This window comes from Rhipicephalus sanguineus, chromosome 10 (assembly GCF_013339695.2).
Source record: "Rhipicephalus sanguineus isolate Rsan-2018 chromosome 10, BIME_Rsan_1.4, whole genome shotgun sequence".
In the NCBI taxonomy this organism is placed as follows: Eukaryota; Metazoa; Arthropoda; class Arachnida; order Ixodida; family Ixodidae; genus Rhipicephalus; species Rhipicephalus sanguineus.
Window position 1 is genome coordinate 112,583,766 of NC_051185.1, and position 26,831 is coordinate 112,610,596.

Consider the following 26,831-nt stretch of genomic DNA (forward strand, 5'->3'; position numbering starts at 1 on the left):
TGCATAACCGAGTACAGTGTACATACTGCAGATTTATTCATAAAAAAAAGGCCTACACATTCTCTCTCAAACAGCAAAGAATCTTTTGTAACATGCTATGACGAGGGGCTGGCAGCTGGAACATAAAAGAAGGGATGAAAAGAGTCGCTCGTGGCAGAGTGTTGTAACACGAGTAAAAAATAAACTCAACAAAAAAGGAAAAAAAAGAGGCATCAACAGTATATATAAACCAGAGGCTTAAAATTAGTAACCACCAGCACAGACATCAGTCATCTCCCTAAAAAAATAGTGCAGCTCTCACTCCATCTAAAAGAAAGCACACCCTGCACAGATACACCCCCGTATAAAGCTGTTCCCAACTTGGCGCTACGCGACCCCAGGGAAGGAACGCAATTTTGCTACGGCCTTTGGACAAGGTTACCTGCAGCACCAGCCGCACTGTAGCGGAGGTAAAGGCGTAACCGCCACGACCTAGGAAACATCATTTGCCTCGTCGAAATATGTGATGCCACTGCCAAATCAAAGCTTGAACTACGAGAGACGAACTGCCTACCACGTGGTTCCATGTCAGCTAACCAAAGCTGGAGAATTGTATGTACAGAACAGTTGAGGGGAGCAAAAAAATAAACCGTATTCTCGAAATGTAACTTCGCGGCTGTACCAATGAAGTTGGAAGTAAAGCATGCTTTTTTTTTTTGTTACTAGGTGCACCTTGGAAAACTTTGCACTGTCACCCAAAGAAAAGGCCTACTTTCCGATCACACAAGAGGCACAATAGTGCACTGCCGAATTTGAATTGCGAAAGCGTGGCATCAAGACAGATCTATTAAGGCCACCTGGGATACCAATGGGCGAGGAATGCTACAGTAGTTGATATTTATCAGTTACCACCGCTCTTTCGAACTACTACTGGAGGTACTAAGAGATCTACCAAAAACCATATGCAGTATTAAAGCTGAGGGCATTAGAGCAGAAATAAACAGTAGCAATAGGCTAGGCAAGAATGAGAAAATACAAATTGCCGTTCGCTATAAGCACATAAGATAGTTGAAGAGAGCCAATACCTTCGCCTGCTATCCACGGCCTCAGCCTCATAAAATCAGGGCATCATCTATATTACAATGCCTGCAGATGGCATACGATAACTTCAGCATGCTTCAACCTGTGCCAGAACAAAAGCTTCAAGTGCACAGTGCAGGTATGCAAGCCCCCCTCCCCATTCCCGATGGGTAAGATAAACTCGTGTTCAAAGAACATGCCAGCCTGTTAGGTTCGACTTCGATCGGCACAGTTCTACCGTGTTGGAGCGCATTACATCAAAATTTACAACAAATCGTGCATTCAAATCTGGACTGTCACAAAACAGTCTCCAACAATGGATTGCCAGCCTAGGCGCATTGACGAGCCACGCTCAACTGTATCTGCATCCAGAACGATTCCACGGATCGCAACACCACCTCGCCCCGCTGCCGTGGGAAGAAACCGACAACACGAATGTGCAGCAGCAACGTTGATCACCCACAAGAGGACGCCAACGACATCTCCACCCCACGTGCTCGCAACAGGCTCCACCTGCCTCGGCAGGGCGGGCAACGACTCTTGAGACTTCCCGCACCCTGCCTCGCACACTCTTGTGTCCAGAAACAAAGCTTTTTGAGACAAAGAGGCCGGCAAAAAGCGAAGAAATGTAGTGCCGAGCTGCATGCCCCTTGGCCCGCTGAAGCACGCGCGCGCACACACAAACTTCACACGGTCGCCGTCTGCTCGCTCAAACGAGCAGACGATCCGAGTCCCGTCTTCTGCTGCCACCGAGGCGTCTGCTCGTGTTGAGGCTCGCGGACGACGGCTGGGAGTGCATTGGGAGTATGTGCAAGCACTGGGTTGTTGGTCGTGCACGTTGCCTGTCTGTTGGAAGAAGGGGAGGTGGGATTAGCAGCAGCCCTGGCTGCGCGGCTTCTGCTCGTTCGTCAGCTTGATCTGGTCGGGGAACTCGTTGTAGAGCTCCACGTCCGTCTCCTGGGCGAGTGCGTTCTTGGCCACCGTCTGGAACGCCTGCTCCACGTTCAGGGCCTCCTTGGCACTCGTCTCAAAGTACGGGATGCCGTTCTTTGACTGGCACCAGCCCTGGGCCCGCTTGGTGGACACCTGTGTCATTGGCAAGGAGAGAGCATGCGTGCCACTATGAGGAACCAACCATTCACTTAGCATGCGTTTATTAATGCAACTTAGCAACTATTAATGAGCACTAACTTGTCTGTTAGTGCTCATTAATATTGTGTATAACAAAGAAAAACGAGCCCTTAAAATTTCCACTTCTTCCCTTCAAAAACAAAACTAGCGAGGCAAAATGTATGCATCACTATACTCGGGTACAAGCCAAGAAAAAAGTGGCTTTTCGCCTGAACACTTTGCACCTACAGGCAGCGCTTGAACCCAAGCTTCTATGAGTGCGTTTGCACCGTAAAGTAGTTCCTCTGTAAGCCTTCATTTTGAGCGAAGATAAAATTTTAGTTCAATTTCTTTTATTTCCCCCTCACAGTACTACACGTGGAAGAGTTTATTGGCCAGCCGGAGTAGTGAATTGCAGCTTTATTGCAGAAAGTGAATTTCTGCTCTTCCGGGTTTTCCCTCAACAACTTGACTCTGCACAGAAACAGGCGTAATAATGCCACAGCGAGCAATAAACGAGAGAGTAACGAAGCGGTCACCCTTTGAGAGATTCTAAACCAGACAGTGATCCAGTTCTGCGGGTGCAATAAACAGTAAAGCCGCTTTTTTCTTTACTTGTACCAGAGTATAACACGGTAGCCCCCAACTTCATTCACATCAGAATTGGGAACAGAAAATGTCCAATTTCCTAGAGCATTTACAGCAAGCCACATTAACTCGAACTTTGGTGCCTTGCTATGGTCAAAATATAGCCCTGCCACCCTTATTCTGTAAATGCTTGTACTGCAGAATCTGCACACCTTGAAACCTCAACAGTGAGAACAACCAGAAATAAACGCTACCTAAAGGTTTATATATATCAATATATATATATTTAGTGCACAGCTGCAAGATCACCAAAATTTTTAAAACATTACACCGTATTACGTTTTTCCTCACTGTTAGCAAGTTGCCTTAGCAACAGGGGAAGTGTTGCTTCTACATGAGCACTTTGAAGTGCTCTCACAGTACAGTGTATTACATTCGACTGAAAATATAGAGGGTGATCAAAATCAAGATTTATGGTTTTCTCAAAATTCAGCACAGTAAAGACCCCCTTTCCAAGTATATCCAGGGGGACACAAAGTGAGATAATTATTGCTGTCACCCATCCAATCTGCCTTTTCCACGATGCCCCTGCGCATGCACCCATCCCCTAGTGGAAAAGTCGCGAAATGCCTCATCTCTGAGGCTTTGCATCTGGCAATACCAATTGTCCTGGCCCCTACCAACACGGCAGCACAGGAAAATGAAAGGCGGATTAGGCAACAGCAATTGGTAAGAAGGCATGTTTGTATGCAAAAGTTATAGGCAGTCTGTTTCTAAACAGTTCCACTTGGAAGAACGCTTCCAGCATGTTCTTGCTCAGTGACATATGGCTGCAGAGTCTAGTTGCGGTTCGCGTGGTTACGCGTGCAAGACAGTGAGAATCAGTGCAAAGTTGCGCAGTTATTCCTTGATATAGCCAGCTCGTAGCAATGTGTTAACCGTCACCATCTCTGCCTTGGACTCACCATCAGATTCAACGCCTCACGCAACTACCGTGGTACATCAGGGAGGACAGCCTCCATGATGAGATTGCAGTGCAAGACCCCAGTGTCTTCACTCTCTCTATCCTTTATAACCAGCATCACCATGCGCACAAGATCATTCTTTCGCCAGTCAACTGCCAGGCAACAGATTGCTTGGTGAAGATAGATTGCTCCACTATACTGCAATTCTTTACAGCAGAATCTAGGTGAGACGAATCTCAAGGGTGGGCGAAAATATTCGTATGACCCGAAATTTTGTATCACCAAAAAAACTAGCAAAATCTGTTTTCGAACCACAGTATAAGCACGCAACATTTATTTCGGTCAAAAGAGCTCGCGTGTGTCCTTTTGGAACACACACTAACGAACCAATAAGACAGCACAGCTGGCTGCCGTGAATGTCTGCGACACAGCCTTGCTTGAGGCCAACTGAAAAGTGAGTGCCGAAGTCCACTCACCCCCCGGTTGTCCAGGTCGACCTTGTTGCCAATGACGACAAAGGGGAAGTTCTCGGGGTCTCGAGGCGAGGCCTGTATGAGGAACTCGTCGCGCCACGACTCGAGGGCCTTGAAGCTGCCCGGCACGGTGACGTCAAACACCAGCACGCAACAGTCGGCACCCCGGTAGAAGGCCACGCCCAGCGATTGGAATCGTTCCTGGCCAGCCGTGTCCCAGATCTGGGAAGGAAGCACGGAGACACACTTGCGTGATCAGTGACCGATTTAAACCTGTCTCGTAACACTTGCCACATACACTTTGCAGGCACAAATGCCTTCGAGCAACCTGTATGGCAAAGCACATTACTTGTTTTCAATGCCCATTCACACCTTGGAAAAAGGTTTGACACACACTCACCTGCATGGTGACCAGCCTGTCATCGACCATGACTTCTTTGGTGAGAAAGTCGGCACCGATGGTGGCCTTGTACTGATTGCTGAATTTCTTGTTCACATACTGGTTCATCAGTGAAGTCTTGCCTACCCTGCATCACCAGAAGAATTCAGTAGCTAAGCACAGTTACAACACTGGCCCGTTCTAAGTAGAACTTGAGCACCCAGGACCATTAGGAGATTCTGTCAGCTTAGCTGTCCCCATACAGGACTCGTCAGGACATACCACTACCATGAATAAGCACAGAGAAAGAGGCAGAAAAACCTTTATGAAAAGTCACATAGACCTTGGAAGGTTGAGCGGACCACAAACAAGCTGTCTATTGAGCCAATGAGGCCGGACACACTAGCCACAGTAATGGGAAGATAGAAAACAGGAGATGTTTGGCTCTGCACTTGATCTTATTGGTATGGCTTGAAGAAACGAGATGTTCCATATTTGTGAAGGGGCAATCGAGGGTGGTCATAATAGAAACTATTGTGAAAGTCATACGTGGCTCTGTCTATTTCTGCGAGTAGTTGCTAGTTACAGCAGGGGGTGTGGTAATTGGGCCCAGCGTCAGTGTAGGAAGGGGGTGCAATGTTTTAGCACTGTCTTGTAACGGTACACCATGAGCACTGTAACACTCATGTGCCACTACACTCGGCCGAGACATGTTTGGCCTCCAACGATCAAGCATGTCTGCAGGGGCCTAACAATTGTTCCCATTCAGACTGTTCAAAACCGTGGGTGCCACAAGTCCTGCGTGTATGACATTTAGAGAAGCCTTTCTTGAGCTTGATACATACCCACTTTCCCCAAGGATGATGACCTTAAGTAGCACCTTCTTTCTGGACGACATTGTGAAGCTAGAAGAAAAGAAAAAAGATATTGTAAGCAAATGCAGCATTACCACGAGAGAAGTCAGAAATCTAGTTTTCTGGACATTTCCCACAGTCAGTGGCTTGGACAGAGTTAAGAGTTTAGCTAATCCTGGAAAACTACAACAGGCACGTATTGAATTTCACTCTTAGAACTCACTGCTAGCTTAGTGTGTCAAACATACATGAAAGTAAAAGGTTGCGCAATAAAAGGGCATGTACACATGGGAGGGTACGGGTAAAAGCGCTTGTTCCCCTACCCTTCCATGCAAACTTGTCCTTTTTTTCGCACAACCTTTTACTTTCAAGGATCTTGGCTAGTATGTCAGAATGCCACCCTAGCCTTTGTGGATTTGAATTGCTGAAGCCTGTGAAGCCTTGTAGCAGAAGCCTGTGCATAAATATGAAAGTTGGTCAATGCCTGGCTAAGATAAAAATATTTATCCTGTCATGGTAGATGGCACTACCTTGCAGCTAATTGCAAAGGTCCATATTCTTAAAAATTGCAATGTAAGCCACCAGCATAGTAAGCACAGCTATCTGCAATGCACAAAGATGAAAACAGATTCACTTTTCCACAACTCTCCCCCCCCTTAGGTGTACTTAAATTAAGAATTAAGGAACAGTTAATGCCTTCTGTGAATCTCACAGTCTATGTTTGATTAAGTGAATTTATATTTTATGGATGAAACTTTATTTTAATTCTTCAGTTCCTTACATTTAATAAACTTTGCACAAGTGCCCCCAGGTAAAAAATATATTTCCTTGAATTTTCCCCACACATGTTGCCCAATTAGCCACTGGGGGGGAAGTGTATCTGGTTTGCTTTCGTGGGTTTAACCTCTCCAAGCAACTCGGGCTGAAGGAGACTGTAGTGGAGGGGCTCCAGATAATTTTAAAAACGCGAGGTTCTTTAACATGCAGCGACATCGCACAGGCCTCTAGCATTTCCCCTTCCTAGAAATGCGACCACCGGATTGAACCAGTGACCTGCACAGTAACACAGCACAGTAACCACTTTACCACCATTGCGGCAAATCTATCACTACCAATGCTCTTCATTTTCATATCCTCAAATTGTTACTTAAAATGTTATGGCAAATCAGTAATGCGAAAGTCCCACAAGGTGAAGGAAGATGAATTTAGAGAAAAAAAAATGTTGCCCACCCATGGTATGATGCTAAAAACACTATTCACATGGAACCCTCAGAAAGCTTTGTAATGGCAAAACTTTTGCGTGGATAAGTTTTTCTTGTTCCAACAACATGGTAGAGGCATACCAACTGGCATGCATGGCACAGTAGACTCAGAGCTACTAAAACCAGCAGTTGCTTGTCTCCACATGTGAAACTGACTGCAAATGGTGGAAGCTTGTGCCAGGGGTGTGTAGCTGCGCATGTGTTTTTCGATGGGGATACGTGCAGCACCCCACAGCTGCTGCTTCTGCCAGTCAAGGTTATAAGAACTATTTATGTGACCAAAGTGTGCTATCCCCAGTGCTTAATTGAGGCAGCATGTGCAAAGCCTAATAAGTACAAGGGCGACAGCACACCAAATTAGGTGAAGAAACTGAAACATGTGGTAGCACACGACATACAAATTCTCAGTTTCATCAAAGCGCTTATCACAAATGCCAGAAATTTTAGCTTTCACTACTGGTTCTGGTCATTTTGCTATCCTATCTGAAGAAAGCTGTTAGGTGCATCGTGTGCAATGCCCTGAAATTCAGCTTTCCCCGAACAATAGAATTACTAAATCTAGTACTCTCTGTACGCTACTGGATAAGTTGTGTGTCCACGCCTGGCAGACAGTTGTCACCTTACTCATCATTTCACTAGTGATATTTGCAGAGTACATAAAAAAAAAGATGAATGCCAGATCAGTGCGGAAAGTGCAGCACAGACACAGCGAAAGCTGGAAGAGCGGCATTTCTAGAGCCTGTTGTAAACTCTCTCGGGCCTCATTTTTTGTGAAGCTGGGAAGCACCCACTACGCCATTACTGAATGAACGAATGCACAACTTTATTGATCCCTGTTTAAAGGGAAGAGGAAAATGGGACAGAGGGTGGGTGGGGGGGGGGGGGGGGGAGGAGCTACTTGAAGTAGGCCTCCTCTACCCTCCCAGCCCACTCCAAGATGGCCTCCTAAATGTCTGACCTTGAGCTGCCCAAGGCAGCCTCCCACTGCTCCTCGCTAGAAATTAAGCGTGTCAGGAAAGGGGGGAGAGGGTTCTTAAGGCATCGCCACATGATGTGGTTGAAGTCTAGTGTAGAAGCGGCGCAGCATTTACAAGAGGGAGAAGGGTAACTGGAGGGATGAATGCGGTGTAGGAGGTAAGGGGCAGGAAAGATGCGAGTCTGCAGCTGTCGCCACAGAATTTCGCATCTGCGTGGGCATTTGCGAACGAGTGGAGGAAAGATTAAACGTTCTAATCGGTAGTGTGTGCAGATGTCATCGATTGAAATAAGCCGATCTTGTGCCGTAAACGGTGCCTCCTCCGTAGCGAGTTGCCACACATCGGATGCTTGTGCCCGGACTGTAAATCCTCGGGCACTGGCATGAGCCGCCTTGTTTTTGGCAAGGCCCGCATGCGCCGGAGTCCAGATTAGTGCTACAATTCGATTGAGGGGATGGGCCAAAAGCAGGCAAAGGGCTGGCTTAGAGACCCTGCCTGCTCCAAAATTATATATGGCTGTTTTTGAGTTGCTTAAGACACACATTAATTAGGTATTGTGAGGGCCAGGGCTATGGCGGCCGCAGTGATCTGGCCGTGAGAGTGGATGACTGATATTGCATAATAATTTCTGTTCCCGTAATCGGCGGCATCAACATAGAGCACATCATTTGAGGGAGGAGGAAAATTATTTTTTCGTCATTCTGCGGAGAAGCGAGGTACCTGCTACACGTCTAAGGCATTATGTGCACTTTGTTGATGAGATGGCTGACGACGAAGAATTGTGGCTGACACCTTTGCAATGGGTTCGAAGCTCAAAACTACCCATTAGTTACGTAAATGGCATTGTGCGACACGCCAGAAAGAGAGGGAAAAAACTTTGAGACCCTGAGGAAATGGATCAAGCGGACCTTATGGGCTTCCTTCGCAACCAATACATGTGCACTTGCGAGGAACCCACTACGCTATAAATAATAATTTTTGTGAAGTAGGGAAGCAGCCACTACGCCATTTTTCGTCATTCTGTGGAGAAACGTGGTGCCTGCTAAACACCTCTAAAGCATTATGTGCACCTTGTTGATGCTGTGCCTGATGACAAATTATGGCAGAGCCCTTTGTAATGGGTTGGAAGCATTCAACAACCCACTCGCGGTGCAATTCTCATTGTGTGACGCCTGGTTACAGAATTCCTGCCATGTGACGCCTGGTTGTTATTTTACTCTTCTACCACGCTAGATTACATATGTCAATGAGGTTCCTTCCCGACATGAAGCCTGTATAGAATCTTTTTGCAAAGGAGTTTCAAGCACCGGCATGGCTCTGTAGTGGAATATTGGGCTTCCACGCAGAGGGCCCAGGTTCAAACCCCATTTCATCCTGGAAATTTTTCATTTTTTTTTTCTTATTTCGTGCAATAGCGGTTACGGACACTGGCAGTGGACAACTACGGCGCCAAAAACAGCTGTTGTGATCTCATAACAGCTTTCGCTGTAAAAAATATGAAGAGGGCCTCTAGCACCATGTCTTTAAATTTGCATGCTTTTTCACTTGGCTTGAAGAACCTGCACCTACTTGTTTAGTGCAACACTATAGCCACTAAGCCAGGGGTACAGCAGTTTCATGCCCTTGATGCACATACAGTGAAACCTCGGTGATACGAATCTCATGGGACCACCAAAAATAATCGTATCAGAAATTCATATCACCAGAAAGCATGGAAAATTAGCATGTGACAAAAGAAAGCTAGCGTACATTTCATTTATTGTTTTTCAGGGCCGCAGCAACGTCAGGAACAACCCTGAATGATTGTCCAGCCAAGTTTTTAGATGTCTGCAATCATACGTAAGCTTTTTTCCACGACACCGGAGTTCTGCAGCGAAAGTAACAAAAGAAGCACTTTGAGGCGATGGATCAAGGCCACAAAATTACAGAACCATGGTCCTGTGTTATGATTTTGTTATCGTGGAGATGTTGGGGATGTTTTTTGGGAGATTTACGGCCGTGTCCGCACCAGTGCGACCTCAGCGGTCGAGCATGTTAACGTTGTGAGGCCCGACTCCTTCGCAAAGACCGTCCTCGCCTTCTTTCGGCCCTCGTCCACCTTTCATAGGATGTCTGATGCACGAGGCAGGCACGTGTAGACACAGTACGACAGCAGCCCGCATCGACGCGTTAGAAAAAAAAAGCATGACGCTAATGACCTCTGTAATCTAAACGCGAAGGCACACGGAGGCACATAAGAGCCTCAAAGATTCGCGCACACGACCTCGGAGGCCGTGACGTGTCTCTGAAGGTTTAATCTGACCGTAAGAAAAGTTTTTCTTACACCGCGATTCTGACGATTTGGTGGTGCGACGCGCATGCCCACGCTTGCATTAACGTGCTCGCACGTGCTTGGCGCATCTTCCGCGACAGCACAGACAGCACCTCTTCGTACCTAGGCGGTAGCGTACGTTCGTATCAAATGTCACGGGGTGAAAGTCAGTGGGTGAAAGCCCTTGGCTGCGACCAACGAAAAATTCGTATCACCCCGAAATTCGTATAAGCTGTGATCGTACCACCGAGGTTTCACTGTACGTGCTTCTACAACCAGCACTGCAGTTATCACCACAGTCATTAATAAATCTCCAATTTCTGAAACACTCTGAAAACTGTCACTTATGTACTGACTGTTAAAGCACTAAGTTCCAACCCTTCAGTCGGACAACCAATGACTTCGCTTGTCCTAAGCACAATGTCGTAAGCAGATTCAAATTCTGAAGTATGAACAAACATGCAGTACTTTACAACTCTGACATTCTATCATTTGGAATAAATGCTGTAACTCATTTTGCAACAAAAATGTTTGTAGAAGGAAACCCGCCTTCCTGTGTGTGCTATTGTTGACCACGGACTTGGCAAGAGTTCCCAAGATAACATTGTGCAGACCTTTGCTGTAGCCTGCCTGTTACTCTTTGGTTCTGCAACCCTTCACATAACACATTGACTGTGCTCACTCCCACCTTAACGCCGAGGGTATGTACAATGAACGCCCCATCGTAAACAACCTTGGTTAAGTTCTAAATTAAGAGTATGTATACACCGCATGGTGTCCAACTTATACCACTGTCACTCAAATTCTTGAAGTCATTCAGAATCGCTCGGCACATTTAACCTGCTCAAATTAGTCATGCCGTTCCAGTGTCAAGTCTGAAGAGAACCCTAAACTTGCCCGACTTTTCCTTGCACCAGAAAGCACTTTCTCTGGATCTTTTTTTCACAAAGTCTACCAATACAACAGCGATTTGAAGGACGCCCCGTTTCATGCTGTTTATTACACATTCAGTGATGCTACCGAGGACTTCTGATTTGGAGCAATTTTTGGAGCAGCAAAATTTCCGTTTTGGAGCACTTTGGAGCAGCAAAATTTTCATCTTGGAGCACTTTGGAGCAGATAATTTTGCATCTGGGAGCACTTTGGAGCAGCGAATTTTACATCCTGGAGTGCAATACAGAAGCATATTGCATTAACATTCAAGCACCTCAGTATTATTATGGGGCTCTTATGAAGGCTAGAAATATTTCGATTCATTGCAAATCTCATGGAAAAAATCATCCCAGGAGCATAGGCGTGCGCACAGGGGGGGGGGGGGGGGGCTTATCACCTAAGAGGGGGGGGCGCAAAATCTGCCCCGTACATTGACCCTTGCGATAGCAATTATATGGACACTCTCGGCGGATTTTTGCCGTCGCCGTTGCCGCAATTTTCCGTATAAAATCCAAATTAATAACATCACCACGCGCATTCTAGCCGCGGGTAAAAGCTCGCGAGCGCTGGCGACGAACGCGGCTGAAGCAGAGATTAAACTAGCCGGCCGTCTGTCTCCGCCGCACGGACAGCGCATGCGATAACATCTTCCCGCGTGCGGGCCTGCCGTGGATTGCTCATCAAACAGAGAGGAAACGCCCCGCCCGTCTTTCGTAAGGAGCATGAAGGGTCGCCAGGGGAGCGGAAGGGGGGGGGGGGCGCATCGTTCAAAGGGCGCAGTCGCTGGCGCGCGCGCTATCTCGAGTCATCAGGAGACGGCTGGTAAACTTGCTGTGCCTTCAACGCTTACTTCGCGTTTAGAGAACTCAGAGCAAGAAAACGCTTCGGTTCCTGGAGGGGCCATATTCCCTTAAACCAGCGTTTTGTTGAGTTACGTGAGATCGGGTCCAAAAGAGTTAGCTGCTAGTCTTACTTCGTTTCACAATACAATTTTTTGGTATCGCATTCATTGCTTCACTCTTAAGCGAAACTGAGTTTTTTTAACCGTTAGCTATTGACCCCCGAAAGCGAGGGGCGGACGTGTAACATGGCCTAGCCGCTTCACTGTGGGCCGTCAGCGACGGGCCCACTACTGACAGCTGCGCATTTGCGGCTGCTCCAACCAGGAGATATGATTTTACTAATGAGATGAAATTTTTAAAAAAGTAAGCAAAAAAATTCGAATTGGAACCCTAGCACGTGAGCTCGAAACGGCAGGGCCTTTTAGGGGGTATTTACCGCAGAGTGATTACAAACTCGGACGTGCTGGCGGAAGGAATTACGAAAAAGCTGTTCTGGATGAAGATCCATGGATAAAGTATATCTGAGGAAAAGTGTCAACGCGTTTCCACCGTTCGCGTGCTCTTCCATAAACGCGAAGCAAGGAAAATTCGATATTGCCCCTTATATCTACTGCGAGCGATCCCAGATTTCATTCCGCGATGTCCGGAAACAGAAGTGACAGACATTTTAGCGGCACTCATGTAGTTATTACTGAACACTGCTTTCCTTACGTGCCGTGCGACGCTTGAAACGAGCTATCAGCAGCGTTTCTGGAACAGACGACGTCCGCCGATGAATCGCCGTCGCACTTTCTCGCTACCGATAGGCCTAGATGTCACGAGCCTCTGCGGAGAGCGCGTTTTGCTGTCGAGCCGACTTGCAGAACAGAAGCTGCGTCGGCACCGCGTGCATAGCATCGTGGCTTACTCGGAACGCACGCGCGAGCGCTATTTATTCAGCGGAATAATTCTTGGTCCATGATTGCGACTTTATTGGCAGCCCCAAGATCGAGCTGCACATGTTCTGACGCGCCGGCGGTGCGATTGCCGGTGATAGACGCCTCCAAACCCGAGACTTTGGCGCAGTTTGGCGCAAATTTCGTCGATATTATCAGGATGGCGCAGTAAATCTTATTTGGCGCACTTTGGCGCAGTTGGCGCAGGAGTGGAATCACTGCACATTGCCAAGGATGGATCAATGTTATCAGGTCGGCCTACCATCCTTTTGCACAAAATTGGGAAACTACTTGTTCCTGGACCAAGGGTCGCCTGGAACCATTTTCCTACAACAATTGCCAGCATAACAGATAAACGAGAGTTCAAGATCGTTTAGAAAAATGCCGTGTAGCATTTTGTTTTGCTAACTGCTTATCTTACTATTCCTTCCTCATCCTTTCTTATTAATAAGTAAATAACTGACTAAATATTCTGCATATACAAACAAATGAAGTTGGGAAGAAAAAAGGCCCGAGAGGTTGGATTTCTTACAAGTCGCAAAAGCAAGAAGCAAAGACAACAAGGCCGGACCAAGTACGGGAAGCTGAAGCTCAGTTAGGCAGCGTAGAGAAACAACAGATGCCAGGCTACAACAATGTGGCGCAGATGTTTTTCTTCCGCAACGCATACAATGCGCACAAGACTGCCTTTTGAAGGAAACAATGAAGCCTTCACGTTGCTAACACGCATACATTTGGTTAGAATTACCTCTATGCGAAGTAACATCGAGAATGCCTCCACTTGCCACCCAAGGTGAGACACTAAGACAGCCAAAATGGACACCACACACAAAGACATGTCTTTATATTCACTTGTTTTCATACTTAACACTGAAGCATTATGCACCTTAATTGACACGACTAAATGATCTTCGAATGCTCTTGCCAGTTAAGCACCATGTGCAAAGTATTTTCAATGGATTATCTACATGTTGCAACAAAACCAATTTTTTCAGGAGCCCTTATTAATGCAATAGCGTTAAGAAGCTTGTTTAGCAGAAATACCCGTGCCGGTGTCATTGATTTCGAGTGAAATCACAATGGATGCAAGTAATCAAAATCGTGGGTCTTGGCTGGAATCGAACATAGGCATTCTGCGTGGCAAGCGGCTGTTCTACCACAGAGCACATACCAGTTACTGAAAGTTTCGTAATATAACACAATAGAGGTGTTAAATAGAGGGAGGAGTCTGGTTAACACATGTACTGTTGCACGGCAGAAGCATAGAATTGTAACAGGCGACAAGAAATGTGAATTGCACAATGAGTGGGTGGTTTAAAGGCCCGCCCATTACAAAGCGCTCGGGAATAATTAATCGTCATCAGCATCAACAAAGCGCGCAGTGCCTGCGTAGGTGGACATGTAGTGGGCACTTTGCAACCGTACTTGCACTAGGCACTCTAGAATAGTTTAAAATGTCCAATATTACTTGTACAGATGTTTCTTTCCTCACGGCGTGATTGAGGTGCGATGCAAACAGGACCCAACTACGCCATCATGTTCTACTCTTGAAGGCAAAGCTCAAGCGTCCTCCAAGTCTTTAAAGTATGTTCCAGATAAGAGTCTTACACAGCTACGGAAATGAGGTGCAAAGGCACATCTCGTGTGGCCATTTCTTGGTAGCTCTCCTGTGCCAGCTTATCAGGGAACACCATAAAACTGGCCATCACTTATCACCAATGCGTAAACAGCCAGCTATTGACTGAAACGGGCAGGGCCATTGATTGCTGCCCTGAACGAAGGCAGCCAACTTGGACGAGCAGATGTGCGGTTGAAACCCACGGCGAACCAGGCCTCAAATTAGTCCAGAGTAGTTCGAAGACTAGAAGATTTTGTAATCAAACAAAGCAAACACAACAAAACTTATTGCCAGACAAAAGGATTTTCCGTGAGAAGTGGCTTAAAAATGTTAGAAGGGGAACATTGCCTTAATTATTGGCAAGGGCGATCAAGGATGTGCACTTTCAAGTTATGGCTGCCATCTTGTTTTGTTCAAAGAAAGAAAAAAAAAAGCCTTTGAGCTAGCAGTCAGTCACATCTTTGGTTCCTTTTGTAGTGGTGTTTGCCTTCAACACATACCAACTAGCTCACTGATGTTACTCAGATGAGCTCTCTTAACACAATGCAATACACGAATCCCGCAATTACTGCATGGGCATGCATAGGGGGAGGCACGCCTCAAGGAAATGTTATCTCTGTACAGGAGATGACTTATTCTCAAGAAAAACAGCACTTGCCCTGGGTATACCTCCTTTGCGATGTGGTTAGGCGACAGCCATACTATCGAGTATTTCCCAGCGTGAGCACTACTGCATGTGAGCACAGTGAAGTGCTCACAAAGCACTAATGAAAACGAAGCACACGCGAAATAGGCGAGCAAAGCCACTGCATCATCAGAGGAGCGCACTCTAATAACAAGGGCTCTGTCTGCACCAGCATGGAAAGGTTGCGTCAACCTCGCGGTCGCACATGCAGAAACGAGTGCGTCAGCATTTGTAGCAAAGTGGATGGCGGAATGTCAAGGCGTGATGAGTCAGCAAGTTACTAAGGGGAAGCACAACCTGCCCGTCAACAAAAGCTGAACGTTCGAGTCATAGCAAATCAATGCTGCTGAATGGGATGATTAGGCGATTACACTCTTCTAAGGCCTGGTATACAAAGACTTCTCAAGAGAAGCGCCAGGCACGATGCAGACGCGTTAGCAACGGTTGTTGGCCAACAAGAAGTCAGCCATCGACGAAGAAGGCGCACGGACAGTGACACCCTTCAGATAGAGTCACGCGCGGCAGCAGACCAGGAGCGCAACGCTGCGTAAATCACGTAACACAGCGCGGTCGACTCGCAGACGCATTAAGCAGCATCCTACAGTCGTCACATCCTCCTAACTCACCCTCAGCTGACGAGTGACGCAAGAGGCACTGCGCAACAACATTCACCAGGAAGGAACCACCGCGGTCAAAAATGACACCACCGCTCTATTCAAAACATTTTGCAGCTCCGCAAGCGCAGCCGATTCTAGTCACGCGACGAGGCACTCGTCCGAATGCGCAGGGGAAAATAAACGGGCCGACGATCGAGGCTTTTCGAGACAAAAGGCGGCGCTAACAAAACGCCAGCACTCGGCGTATTAACGAGCGCGTTCAGTGACACCGCCAGTACGCGCTAAGCGACAACCCGTGCAGAGGAAAACAAAATGGGAAAAAAAGCGCTAAGCGGAAAAACATGCTCGGCGAAATTGAGAACGATGTGCTCGGAAGAGGACGACTGACTCACGCACTGGTGATCTTGACACGCTTTCTCCACTACCGCGTCACGGGCATTGGCACGGTCGCAGGGTACAACTGCCGGCGCGTCGGAAAAAAAAAAAAGAAAAAAAAAACTGAATCGACCCGACATAAAATGGGGGGCAGAAAACCAAAGTCAACCTTGCGAGTAGCGATCGCCCAATCACTCGCACAACGAAAGGTGGGTGGATTCCCATGCACGAGATAATCGCCACCATTTCCTCCCGCCGAGGTACGGCTAACAGTGCACGCCAAAACACGGTGCCAAAAGAGCAGCGAGGGGGGAAAAACGTTGGCAGCGACGGAGGACCAAGTCTTCCCAAGAAGCGCTTCGTAGAAGTAGGCTCAAGGAACCCCCAGGGACGGGCCAACAGCTGATTTGTCAGCGCAGCTCGCCTCGTCACGAACTCAACGGAGGGCGGCTTTCGCCGTTTCTGCGCCAGTACTGACAAGAGCGCAGCGAGTTCCCGTCAAAGGCCACGAAGCATTCCCGTTCCCAGCGCACGGACTGCGGCGCAACCGTATGCACACACCGTCTGGCAGAAGCGAGTCGCTCGCTGCTGGCTTAGGCTTAAACGACGTCGAGTCGACAAGTGTCTCGAGGGGAAAAATTTTTGTTGTTGTGGCTTTACCTAGACGCTGCCGAAGCTGGTGCCGGGCCTCGGGAGTTGGGGCGTCACACCGATGAAGAACGGGATGACTGGGGGTCGTCACAGCCGCACGGGGAGATCCCTACTCCGGGAGGGGAGAAGTGGAAAAAATTTTTCTTTGCACAGTCCAACGATCCGACCACCGAGCGCGAGAAAAAAGACACACCGACTAAACCAAGATGGCGCAGATCTTGGATCACGGGACAACTGACGTCACGCGCGTCATGTGAACGATGGCAGCGCTGCGGTGGCGTTACGCGCGACTACTGTCAGCGAAACAAGCACTGAACAAAGCTATATTTCCTATGTTTTTTAAATGTAATTACACCTAAATATAAATAACTTGAATTGTTATTTAAATAAATTCGCAAACAATGTTCTGATTTTTTTTAGTTACTAGTCTTGAAGGCTATGCTTTTGTGTATTGCTAGTGTCAAAGCTACGTCATGGACGTCATTTTCACACGTTACGTGATCGTCAACTGCTCGTTAACTTTGGCCATGAATCACTAGCTCCGGTGAGCAACCCTGCTGCCCGCAGAAAAGTTTTTGTTGGTGTGTGTGTGTGCTGTGTTCACCCACTCCCCTAAAGTAACCTTTATTTCCGAATAGAGTACGTGTTGTCCTAAGAAACAGCGTCACTTTGCGGTGTAAGCATTGTTGTCACTTCCGATGATAGATCAGCGCGTAGAATTCCTTTCTCGGGGACACCATTCGACGACTGAGCAGTCGGTGCGCGCACAGTAGCTTTAGCTTTCCGTTTTTCGCCTGAGAAGTCGGCTTCCCCACAGCCCTCGAAGTGCGCCGACACTCTGCCGGCAAGATGTGTTTGACCAGAGGCGCTGGTTTGACACTACACGTTCAAGTGGCGGAGGCGCTGCGCAGGACAGTGCCGGCGCGCTAAATACACTTGGAAAACAAGACGTAACCAATTCCACGAAAATAATGTTCCACTTGTTCGAGACGACGCGACTGCTCTCCCTGCCGTCTTCTCGCCGTCATGACGGTGTTCGGGCCTCGGTGGTTTTATCAACGTTCGCCGAGAACGCCGACTGGCAGATCTTGGTTCTTGTCTGCAGCAGTGGTAAGAAACAAGATGTCTCGATAACTGTTCCTATCTTTGTGCTAAGGTGTGATCATGTCGCGGGAACCGATCCCAACCTAGCTAGTTCTTAACGATCTCGGCGACTAGCATGAGATGCAGATCAGTTTTAAACTGCTCAAAGAAGACAGCACGTAAGAACATAGGATCACGCACACACACGAAGCGAAGTAAAACTTGTCTGCTGGATCTATGAACCAACGAGCCCAACATCATGCCATATTTCAGTGAGATGCAGCTGTGTCAATAACCCTGTCTTGCGCGCGGATTGAGTGGAGGTAGTTTCAGGACGCCTGCTCATAGTGGTAACAAGTTAACGACATTTGATCTGACCGCATCTACGATTCCTCGGATCGTACTCAACCGAACCGTACAACATATTCCACTAGTGATCAGACCGATTCGATTAGATTCGGTTTTTTGTCCTCACATACACCAGAAAAGCATGAAGGTCGGTCTTACACGTAGCCAGCTAAAATACGGCACGCTGCCAAAACAGAAATAATATTTGCAGAATTTACGTACATAACAGACATTAATTAATGCTGACAAAAGTAGAGATATGAGAGCAGTTGACTAAGAGCTGCGTGACATATCGTGCAAGAATGCCGAACGCAAGTGTAGCGCAGGTGCAAGATCGAGAACATCGGCCGTGCGTCAATGCGAGAGCGTTCGATGGAGGCAAAAAGAAAAAAAAAATGTATATATATCGCTGTGCAAATTAGCCGTCATCATATGTATGTATGACACGTAATAATTCATCTCGCATCTGGCTAGGATTCGTTATGTGCATTTCACAAGCAGTAGTTTAAGCACTGTGCCTGACTGATAGATAATGATTATTATGGCTGTAGACTAGATTAAAGCGTGCATAATTCGATAATGAGGCTTGCATTAATGATTGTTGATAGGAACTGTCTGTGGTCATGTAATTATCAAATTGTAGTTACTTCTGGGAATGGTGCATTGGTGATGCAGCGGGCTGAAATAAAAAAGGCACAAAAAAATGAAGCAATAAACTTCAGCAAGTTTTTTTTCAGCGCGATACACACAAGGACGAAAGACCAAAAACAATGAGACAAAGACGAGCATGGTTTCGTGCTGAAAAAACTTTCTCAAGATCTTGAACTCGCACTAGAGTCCTGCGAAGCAGTAAGCCTCACCTAACAGCAGTACATGATGTCATAAAATGAGAATTGAACTAGTCATAGAGTGAACAAGGATTTGTCATAGAACAAACCAGAGAGCTAAAAATTTCAGGATCATAGTGCAGATTTTGTTTGATTTAGGTGTGCACAGCATTAGAGGTAAAACACAAAACAAAGGTTAGTGATTAGGGCTGCGGTGATATGCATACAAGATATGAATACCACTACAGCCATAAGTGACAGAATTGACTGGAGAAATGGTTGGGGACGAAATTTAAAAGAACATAGTTACTATAGCTGTAGCTTCTGTTAAATCTAGGGGCTTTATGCTTAACTTACCTGATACATGGCCTATTTATAGTCCCAGGAATCAACCATACACGATGCGAACAAGGCAGCACTTAATGTGTCCAAACTTTGCCACGTTCATCATACAGTTCATACAGCAGAGCTAAACTTTGAGCAGGTGACAGAAAAATACAGAATTACAAAATGTACAGTTAACTACAATATGTACAGTATAATATGTCCCGTAACAATATGCAATCCTTTTTTTTGTCATTTTTTTATATGAAGGCTAACTTTCCGTATGAATCGCTAACAACGGTTGAAGCTTGTTCTTGAAAATTTAAGCTGTATTCCCAAGTCATGTTGCTGATTTGAAATAAATGCATTTTTGTGTGCATGTAATGCTCATTTTTTGTATATAATGCTCATTTGGGTTAATTCGTCAAAAGTTGTAAAGCTAGCTAGCTAATAAATCACTGGCTTGCATCTTTCTGCTATAAACCATGCACTGGTTCTTTTTTTTTTGTATTGCAGTAGCACTTGATGTTATGAGCACCCAAAAGGTGACTTCGGTGAAGTGCACACTGTTTGATATTGTGATACAGGTGTTGAACAATAATCTGATAAAGATAGACCCCTTTCGAACATCAGAAATCGATTCATGATACAAACAATGCTTAGCACTGATGGGGACGTAATTTAACTGTGACTATGAGTGGTCTTTGATTAGCAAGAAAAATCTCCTACTTTTTCTGCTCGACTACTGCCAAATGATGAAGCTCTGTGAAGGTACCTGATGAATGTGCCAGTAGTGTGATGCATTCATCATCTTGACGAAACTGCATCAGAGAGTTCTTCAAATTAAAATATGTCTACCTTACAAGGCACACCTTTTCAGCTCGTGAAAGTTAAAACTTCAACAGTTGCCTTACATCAGTAATTTGAATTTTTAGAAAATTATTATTTGTTTTAGGTAACGGATGCATTTAATCAGGAAAAGATTACCTTTTTCCTCTGACCCTGTGCACAGTGTATGCCAGCTGTCTTTGTGCATCTTATGTAATAACAATTTGCTCGTAATAATTATCATATCTTGAATTTGTTGCAATTCTAGTGCTCATTTTAATTGGCATGCAGGCACAGAGTAGGTTGCCAGTGTCAGTTGCCAGGAATATAATACCAAACGGAACATGTATCGAAATGCAGTGTATTAAATTCAGAGTATGCCCTTTATTTACCACTTCTTGTATATCTTTTTCATAGCCGTTACCTTTTTTTTTTTTTTTGTGCTGTGCTTTCTTAATCATCGCTTGAATGAGAACTGATGTGAATGTGTAGCATTTGCCTCTACCACAATGACCGTGCTGTGCACAAGATGAAGAAGAAGCAGCAGTTTATGTAATGTGCAGAAAATATGAAAATCAAAAGGTTTCAAAGGCAAAGATTTTTGTAACCTCCTTTTCGAAAACTTGGGCTTCAACTTTCCCTATCGCTGTTATTCTCACTGGGGTCGTTGGCACTGCAAGAGGTGCATATATGATGCCATACTTAATTTCATAAAGGAATCAGAGACTGCCATGCTAATATTATAAGGGTCTTTTTATTTTATTCATTAATTTATTTATGTACTGCTATTATTTTTTAGTTCGCTACATATTAGTCAAAATAGATTTCACTATTTCCTTGTTAACGTTCAATAAAGCAACCAGAATCCCCATTCAGTATTTTCATTTGTCTACAAATTATTGGTCCAGTATCTTTGTTATTACCTTTTTTTTGCCACAAATGTTACTGCCGCACAATTCATGGCCAGTTCCCTGTTTTGGGTTGAGCCTTACCACTAAGGCCCATCAAACCAACCAATAACAGTAGAGCTAAAGGCCAAGGGCCTGACGGAGGTTTACTATGAATATATAAGTGTCTTACAATTTGAAACACTTACACAATGTGAATGTACAAGTGTTTTACAACATAACACACTCATACTTATGTTGCGAGTGAATTTCATATGTGGTAACAGGATGGACGGTGGTTTCACAGAGAAAAAAAAAATCCTGCATCAATACCTAATTGATGACACTATAACTAAGCAGTGCTTCATTGCACGCTTTTGTCTAAAATGAGTAACAAACACGCAGAACATAAGGTCAAATAATGCAGCTAACGAGACGTGAAAAGACATGAATGTGAAGAAAAAAAAACCGAGGATTTTGAGCATCAACATTGTGAACGTTCAAAGTCATTGTGGCATTGTGAACGTTCAAAGTCAGTGTGCAGTTATTGCTCTACAGAGAAAACAACAAAAACTGTGTCGTGTAATGTATTTTTGGGTGGTGCATCTACAGTACTGGGAAGGTGTGCAAAATATTTTATGTCTTACCTATAAAAGTATAAATTACATGTGGCAGTATGTGAGCACTTGTTGGCAGATACGTTATGTGGCCACAGAGTGGGCTTCTATCCGTTGTTCCACCCAGCAAACTACTTACATCAATCAAGTTTCAAGAATTCATGGTGCCTTGACAACAGAGTATATTCTGAACGGGTGATATTGTGTCAATTTTTATAATTTAGGATGTGGCACCTATCTGTCTCGATGAAGAGGACAAAACTCATTGAAAACATTCGGATATTTTTCTGTCATGGACTGGATTTTGAGAGGCGATGATGCACAAAATGCGTTAACAGGCAAAGTGAATCGGTGTGCTAGAAAGCTGTATGCTGCATGATTTTTGTAGCATGGTGAACAATGGCAGGGAGGGTTGGGGCAGGGGGGCAGCCGCATAATTCCTGAAGTTTTAACCTGCCCCAGAGAAAGTTTGCGTAGATGCACCCTCCAGTTGCATCGGCTCACTTACATGACGCCAAGCAGCTTTAACGTATTTCAGGTAGGTTATTCTCCCATACAGACACACCTTCATGTCGCTGGTTTTCGGTCGAAAAACTTGAATTTTCTGACAAATTTCAGCGAAGATTCTGACATCACTGCTCGGGGAAACGTAATATTTTAATATTTTAAGTAGCGATGAGAAACTTTTAATTATTAATATGCGCAGTACTTGCATTAATAGCGAAAAAGCTCTTACTATCAGAACAGAAACCACCTTGCACGACAGATGGCATGCTGCAATTGTGGGGGGGAGCTTGTATTTTAGATGTGAAGCATCTTATAGCGGAGTTCAATCCGATGGTGGTGGTGGTGGTGTGCGGCGTGACCACCCTTACTGTGCATGCGCAAGCCCTCTCCACACACCTCCCCTCCCCCTCCGCACTTCCCATTTCCCCTCCCCTTATCCCTCACCCTTTCCTTCTCTCCCCTCCCCTTCTCTACTTCCCCTCTCCACTCCCCCTCTGAAACGCGGGCTCTACATGCCGAAACGCTGCTTCGCATCGCCTCATGGTCCCCTTTAGCGGGAGATGGTGTGTGTCTTTATTTTAATGTTGTAACCGTCTATAGTTCCTTCAGGGCAACCCCTGCCTGCCTCCCTGATGAGTCTCTGTATCAAAGTAGCTGTCCCCCCAGGGAAACATCCTGGAGTTTCCTAGGGGCATCCTGACTATGTTTGCTCTTTGGCAGGTGAAAAACTTTTTGGGGGCTGGCCTTCTGCACCCCCTGGAACTGCCCCTGAAGGGGTGACGGATGAGTGTGACGAAGCATGCATTCCTGGGGTGGTCAGAGCCATAAAAGGCGGTGCCCTCTGCACTACAGAGGTTGCTGAAAGTGATGCGCACACCCTTGCAAGTAATAAGGAGCTGCTCCAAGGCCACGGGGGCTGGCAGCTCGGTGTGCCAACATATCTCTGTGCGCCGAATGTTGCGGCTTGTGTTCTCTCCAAGAAGCGAGAAGCAACCCACTGTGTTCGTTCACTTTGTGTTTGGGGTGTTAGACTTGCCAGTGTTGTTAAAGCCTGTGTTTGGTGTTATCAAGTAAGATGTGTTTCTGTTTGCCTGGGTACATTGACACCTGACTCGTTAATTTAATTGTATAAATTAATGCTGCAACCTTTTTATAGCTCTTATACAATTGCTATCACAATCAGTGCTTTGCATCTTAAACAGGGGATACTTTTTTTTTACATTCTATTCTATTGTCACGTGGTCGTGACGTCGACGAAGGCAACGTCAGAGATGAAACTCTTTGTTTGGCTGGACTTGTGGCTGGGAAACTGAAAGTCAAACTACAGCAATGCACTGATAGCGGTGAACAGAGCGTCGACCGTCGATCAACTCACAAGCGGTGAAGCGCGTCGGCATTTATACATGTGCCGATGAATATTCCAGCGTTATCGCTGGTTGTCGCGGAAGTTCTAGAATAAGCTCAAATGTTCGCGTCTTGCACGCAATCTTAACATAACGATCTACAATAATCGCGAAGCATCTCGAACAATGAGGCGCAGTTTGCGCTGAGCATTGCTGACAGTCTTTGTGGGCGAAAAACGAATACAGCAAAAGTGATAATAAGAAACGCACGTGGCACTATCGTAAAGCACCATGTAACAAAAACTGCAATTTTAGCCTCTATTCTGTGAATAAGTTGGAAAAATTTTGGGGAATTCTTGCCTATGGCTTCTGATTATTTTTTCTGTCGCTCTGTATTACTGTGTACTAGTGAATGAAGTCTGCGATATTTTTTTTTATATGCAGTTAACATCTGCAATGTAAAACAATTTTAGTATTTTTCACCTATATTTAGTATTCCTTGGCATTGACTGCAGTGTTCCTCAACTGCTAAGGTTGGTGAGTGTTCTGCCAGTTTAATTTGCTTTTTAAAGGGACCCTGAAGTGAAACAATGAATTGGTTTGTAATAATAAATTGTACTCTTGACACTCCAATGTAATGTCGTTAATTTCACCATCACAGGTAGAGGAGAAAATCAAGGTCAAAGTGTCATTTTTTAATTTTGCACCGAAATCTCTGTCTGTGATGTCACAGATTTCGAAGAGTATTTTTTGTATTTTTGTGTCGTCATTGACTCAATGAAATTCCCTTAAACTTGTTATGTTAATCCTATTGCCCTCTCAGAGGACAATACTACTTCATTTTTAATCATTAGAAACTACGTAGGACCTAGTAGATGCCATAAAAATCTATGACGTCACGACGATTGGTGAAGGAATTTCAAGGTGGCATAACCACCCACATTTTATTTTTGCACGTTTTCTCCCTTACCAAACATCTTCTCGTGGCAAGCATGGCGATATTGGAATTGTGAAAGAGTAATTTTAAATATGAGAGAAATCGTTTTTCTCTTTAGTGTCCCTTTAAAGGAGTACCGACACAAAATTTTGAATGCGAGATAACTTGTGGGATATATTTGTGTGGACACACACATGTCACCTACAGAATATCACGGGTAATATAGCCTAGAACATATTTAAAATCAATTTTAAAGTGCGTGTTGTGCCACTGCACGCAAAGTGCGCCTTTTGTTTTCATGTAAACAGCCAACTGCCGCCTGCATCACGAGTTTGTGTTGGCTGCAACGATCCTTGGCTGCTCTCTCCTAGCATACCTTTTCAATGGAAAGAGGGGGCAGACTTTCACGGGTGTACAAAGGGTGACGCCCTTGCCTTGGCAGTGAATTTTTGGCGGTCATACATACTTGCAACAACCCAAAGGGGATTAGGCAGCCTTCGCTGAAAAGAGTTGTTCGCGGCGTGCTCATGTGAACGTGGCTTTATGTGCTCACATGGCCAGCTATGTTTATTCGAAAACCATTTTGGGTGCTGCCTCAGTCGGCACTCTGAAAACGGAACTGTAACTGGGCGCTATAAAAGCATCTCCAAAAAATCAACCATCACGCGCTCGAGCCCACGAGGTTTCCAGCTGTGATAAGTGGGTCGTTAGCTACTTATTGCAACAGAAAAAACAAAATGTAAAATGTTTGTGTCGGTACTCCTTTAATGAAAGTGGGTGCTTGACCACATTGCAGGGCACGTGGTTTTGTACCTGCGGCACTTGCAAGACCCCCGACCCCGGTTCTGGACCTTGCCATGGTCGACGCCACGGAGGCCACACCCATTTGGCGAAGTGGTGGCACTGTGCATGGACCCCCTGGGCACCAGGGTTGTCCTTGTGACTGCTGGTAGCGCACTGTTTGTCTGGGACATCACCCCATTTCTGGTGAGATTTAAATGCGTATGGCATCTATAAATGCTACCTCCCTGCCATTTTGATCTACTGATTGACCAGATATTCAATGCCGAAGGTTGTAGGTTTGGTCCCTGCCTGTGACAAGTTCACTTTTCATCCACTTTAATTCCTTTCTGTTTGTATAATAATTACTATACTACGGTTAAAATGTACCGTGTCCCCTACGTTACCTTCCTTATAGCTTTATTGCCTGTTGGTTGTCATTAGATTGTGTCGAACAAAAGAAACGAGCCCCCCTCTTTCATTCATTACAGTACCAGATGCTGTATGTGTGTAACATTTATTTAGCTATCATGAATGGTTTAAAAAGTCTTGTCATATGGACACATACAAGCCTCATCAAATGCCTGAGTGACGTTGACATCATAGCAAGCATTATAGAGAAAACACAGGGCAAAATAACCTTGAAACATTATGAAGTGGCTAGCACATACCACCTGTCATAGGTGGTGGAGCACTGATGGGTGCACAGAGTGTTTCATAGCCTCATTCACTCAGTCACACTCATGCGCCAAAAACCATGATAGAGGAATCATGTTATTTGGAATGCTTGTGTACTTGTGGTTTCTGCTGGCTTGATGAGGTAGAGATAACTAACATTGAATGAAGTCATGCAATACGAAACTGCTGGTCCTTATCACACAATTTGTTTGCCCAGCACCACAAGAATCTTTACTTCATCGAGGGGTACAATAAATTAAATGATTTAGCAAATTGCACTGGTACATTTCGTAAGATGCATTTCCAGCTTCATAATTTTGTTGTCCATGTTGGTCTAACAGAAAACAAAGAGCCAATACAAACTCTGTTGATACTATAGGTGGCGAATCAACATCACCTATTGGGTTCTGTTGGTTAGTCATGTCCATGAACATGAATGCTGGTAGCGAAGCGGCTAATACGTTGCAATAATACATTATTATTGTTGCCCACAAATTACATGAGCTTTCTGATGCATTACTCCCCTCACTCCCCTCACTCACATTTATACACTCGCACAGACTCACACTCATTCACACACACTCATTCAATTTGTGAACAAGGGCTTACATTCTTTATGAACTACCTGCTGGAGTAAGTCTAGCGGCTGTGACTTTCCGCTGCATAGCACCATATGACAGGCTTGTTGTCTAGGCATGATGGCCACATTTTAACAAGGAGAAGAATCGGGAAAGAAGGCACTCATGCGCAATGCTTTGGGCGTACGCTAAACACTGCTGGAGCCTTACACTAGGGCATTACACGTACTGCCTCACTGTGTTACTTTAAAATGAATGAAGAGCTCAGCCTATTAGTAAAGCATTCAAATTCCATTTTGCAGGACGAAAACACATGCAGTGCCAGCAGGAACGTGGTGGATGACACGCAATCAATTCGTCTCCCCAGAGACCGAGGTAAGGGACCGTGTAGTGAACCTTCCCTATGCGCAAATCACGTTTGAGAAAATGTTTTTCCTGTACGGCTAACTGGCATGAAGCA

At 45.5% G+C, this 26,831-nt stretch overlaps 2 protein-coding genes across 2 annotated transcripts in view; one reads left to right on the forward strand and one right to left on the reverse strand.

Moving 5' to 3' along the window:
* Window positions 1-16,873, reverse strand: LOC119372284 (ras-related protein rab7). The gene is made up of 5 exons (XM_037642760.1): window positions 16,644-16,873; window positions 5,420-5,479; window positions 4,596-4,722; window positions 4,199-4,417; window positions 1-2,145 (listed from the first exon to the last, which is right to left on the reverse strand). The coding sequence occupies exons 2-5, from the start codon at window positions 5,470-5,472 to the stop codon at window positions 1,930-1,932; spliced, it is 615 nt and encodes a 204-aa protein (XP_037498688.1). The 5' UTR covers window positions 5,473-5,479; window positions 16,644-16,873; the 3' UTR covers window positions 1-1,929.
* A 340-nt stretch (window positions 16,874-17,213) lies between these two features.
* The window catches only part of LOC119372285 (uncharacterized), a 115,835-nt gene continuing 106,217 nt past the window's right edge, over window positions 17,214-26,831 (forward strand). The window contains exons 1-3 of the mRNA XM_037642761.2: window positions 17,214-17,744; window positions 25,132-25,322; window positions 26,674-26,746. Coding sequence (XP_037498689.1) covers window positions 17,606-17,744; window positions 25,132-25,322; window positions 26,674-26,746 — 403 coding nt within the window. The 5' untranslated portion in view covers window positions 17,214-17,605. The remainder of the gene's footprint in view (window positions 17,745-25,131; window positions 25,323-26,673; window positions 26,747-26,831) is intronic.

Excerpts from the sequence above, each read along its gene's own strand:
- LOC119372284 (XM_037642760.1), bottom strand. The coding sequence starts at position 5,472 with ATGTCGTCCAGAAAGAAGGTGCTACTTAAGGTCATCATCCTTGGGGAA. Across the intron at positions 4,723-5,419 it reads ATCATCCTTGGGGAAAGTGG|GGTAGGCAAGACTTCACTGA; the intron begins GTATGTATCAAG and ends CTGGTGATGCAG. Across the intron at positions 2,146-4,198 it reads TCGACCTGGACAACCGGGGG|GTGTCCACCAAGCGGGCCCA; the intron begins GTGAGTGGACTT and ends CCAATGACACAG.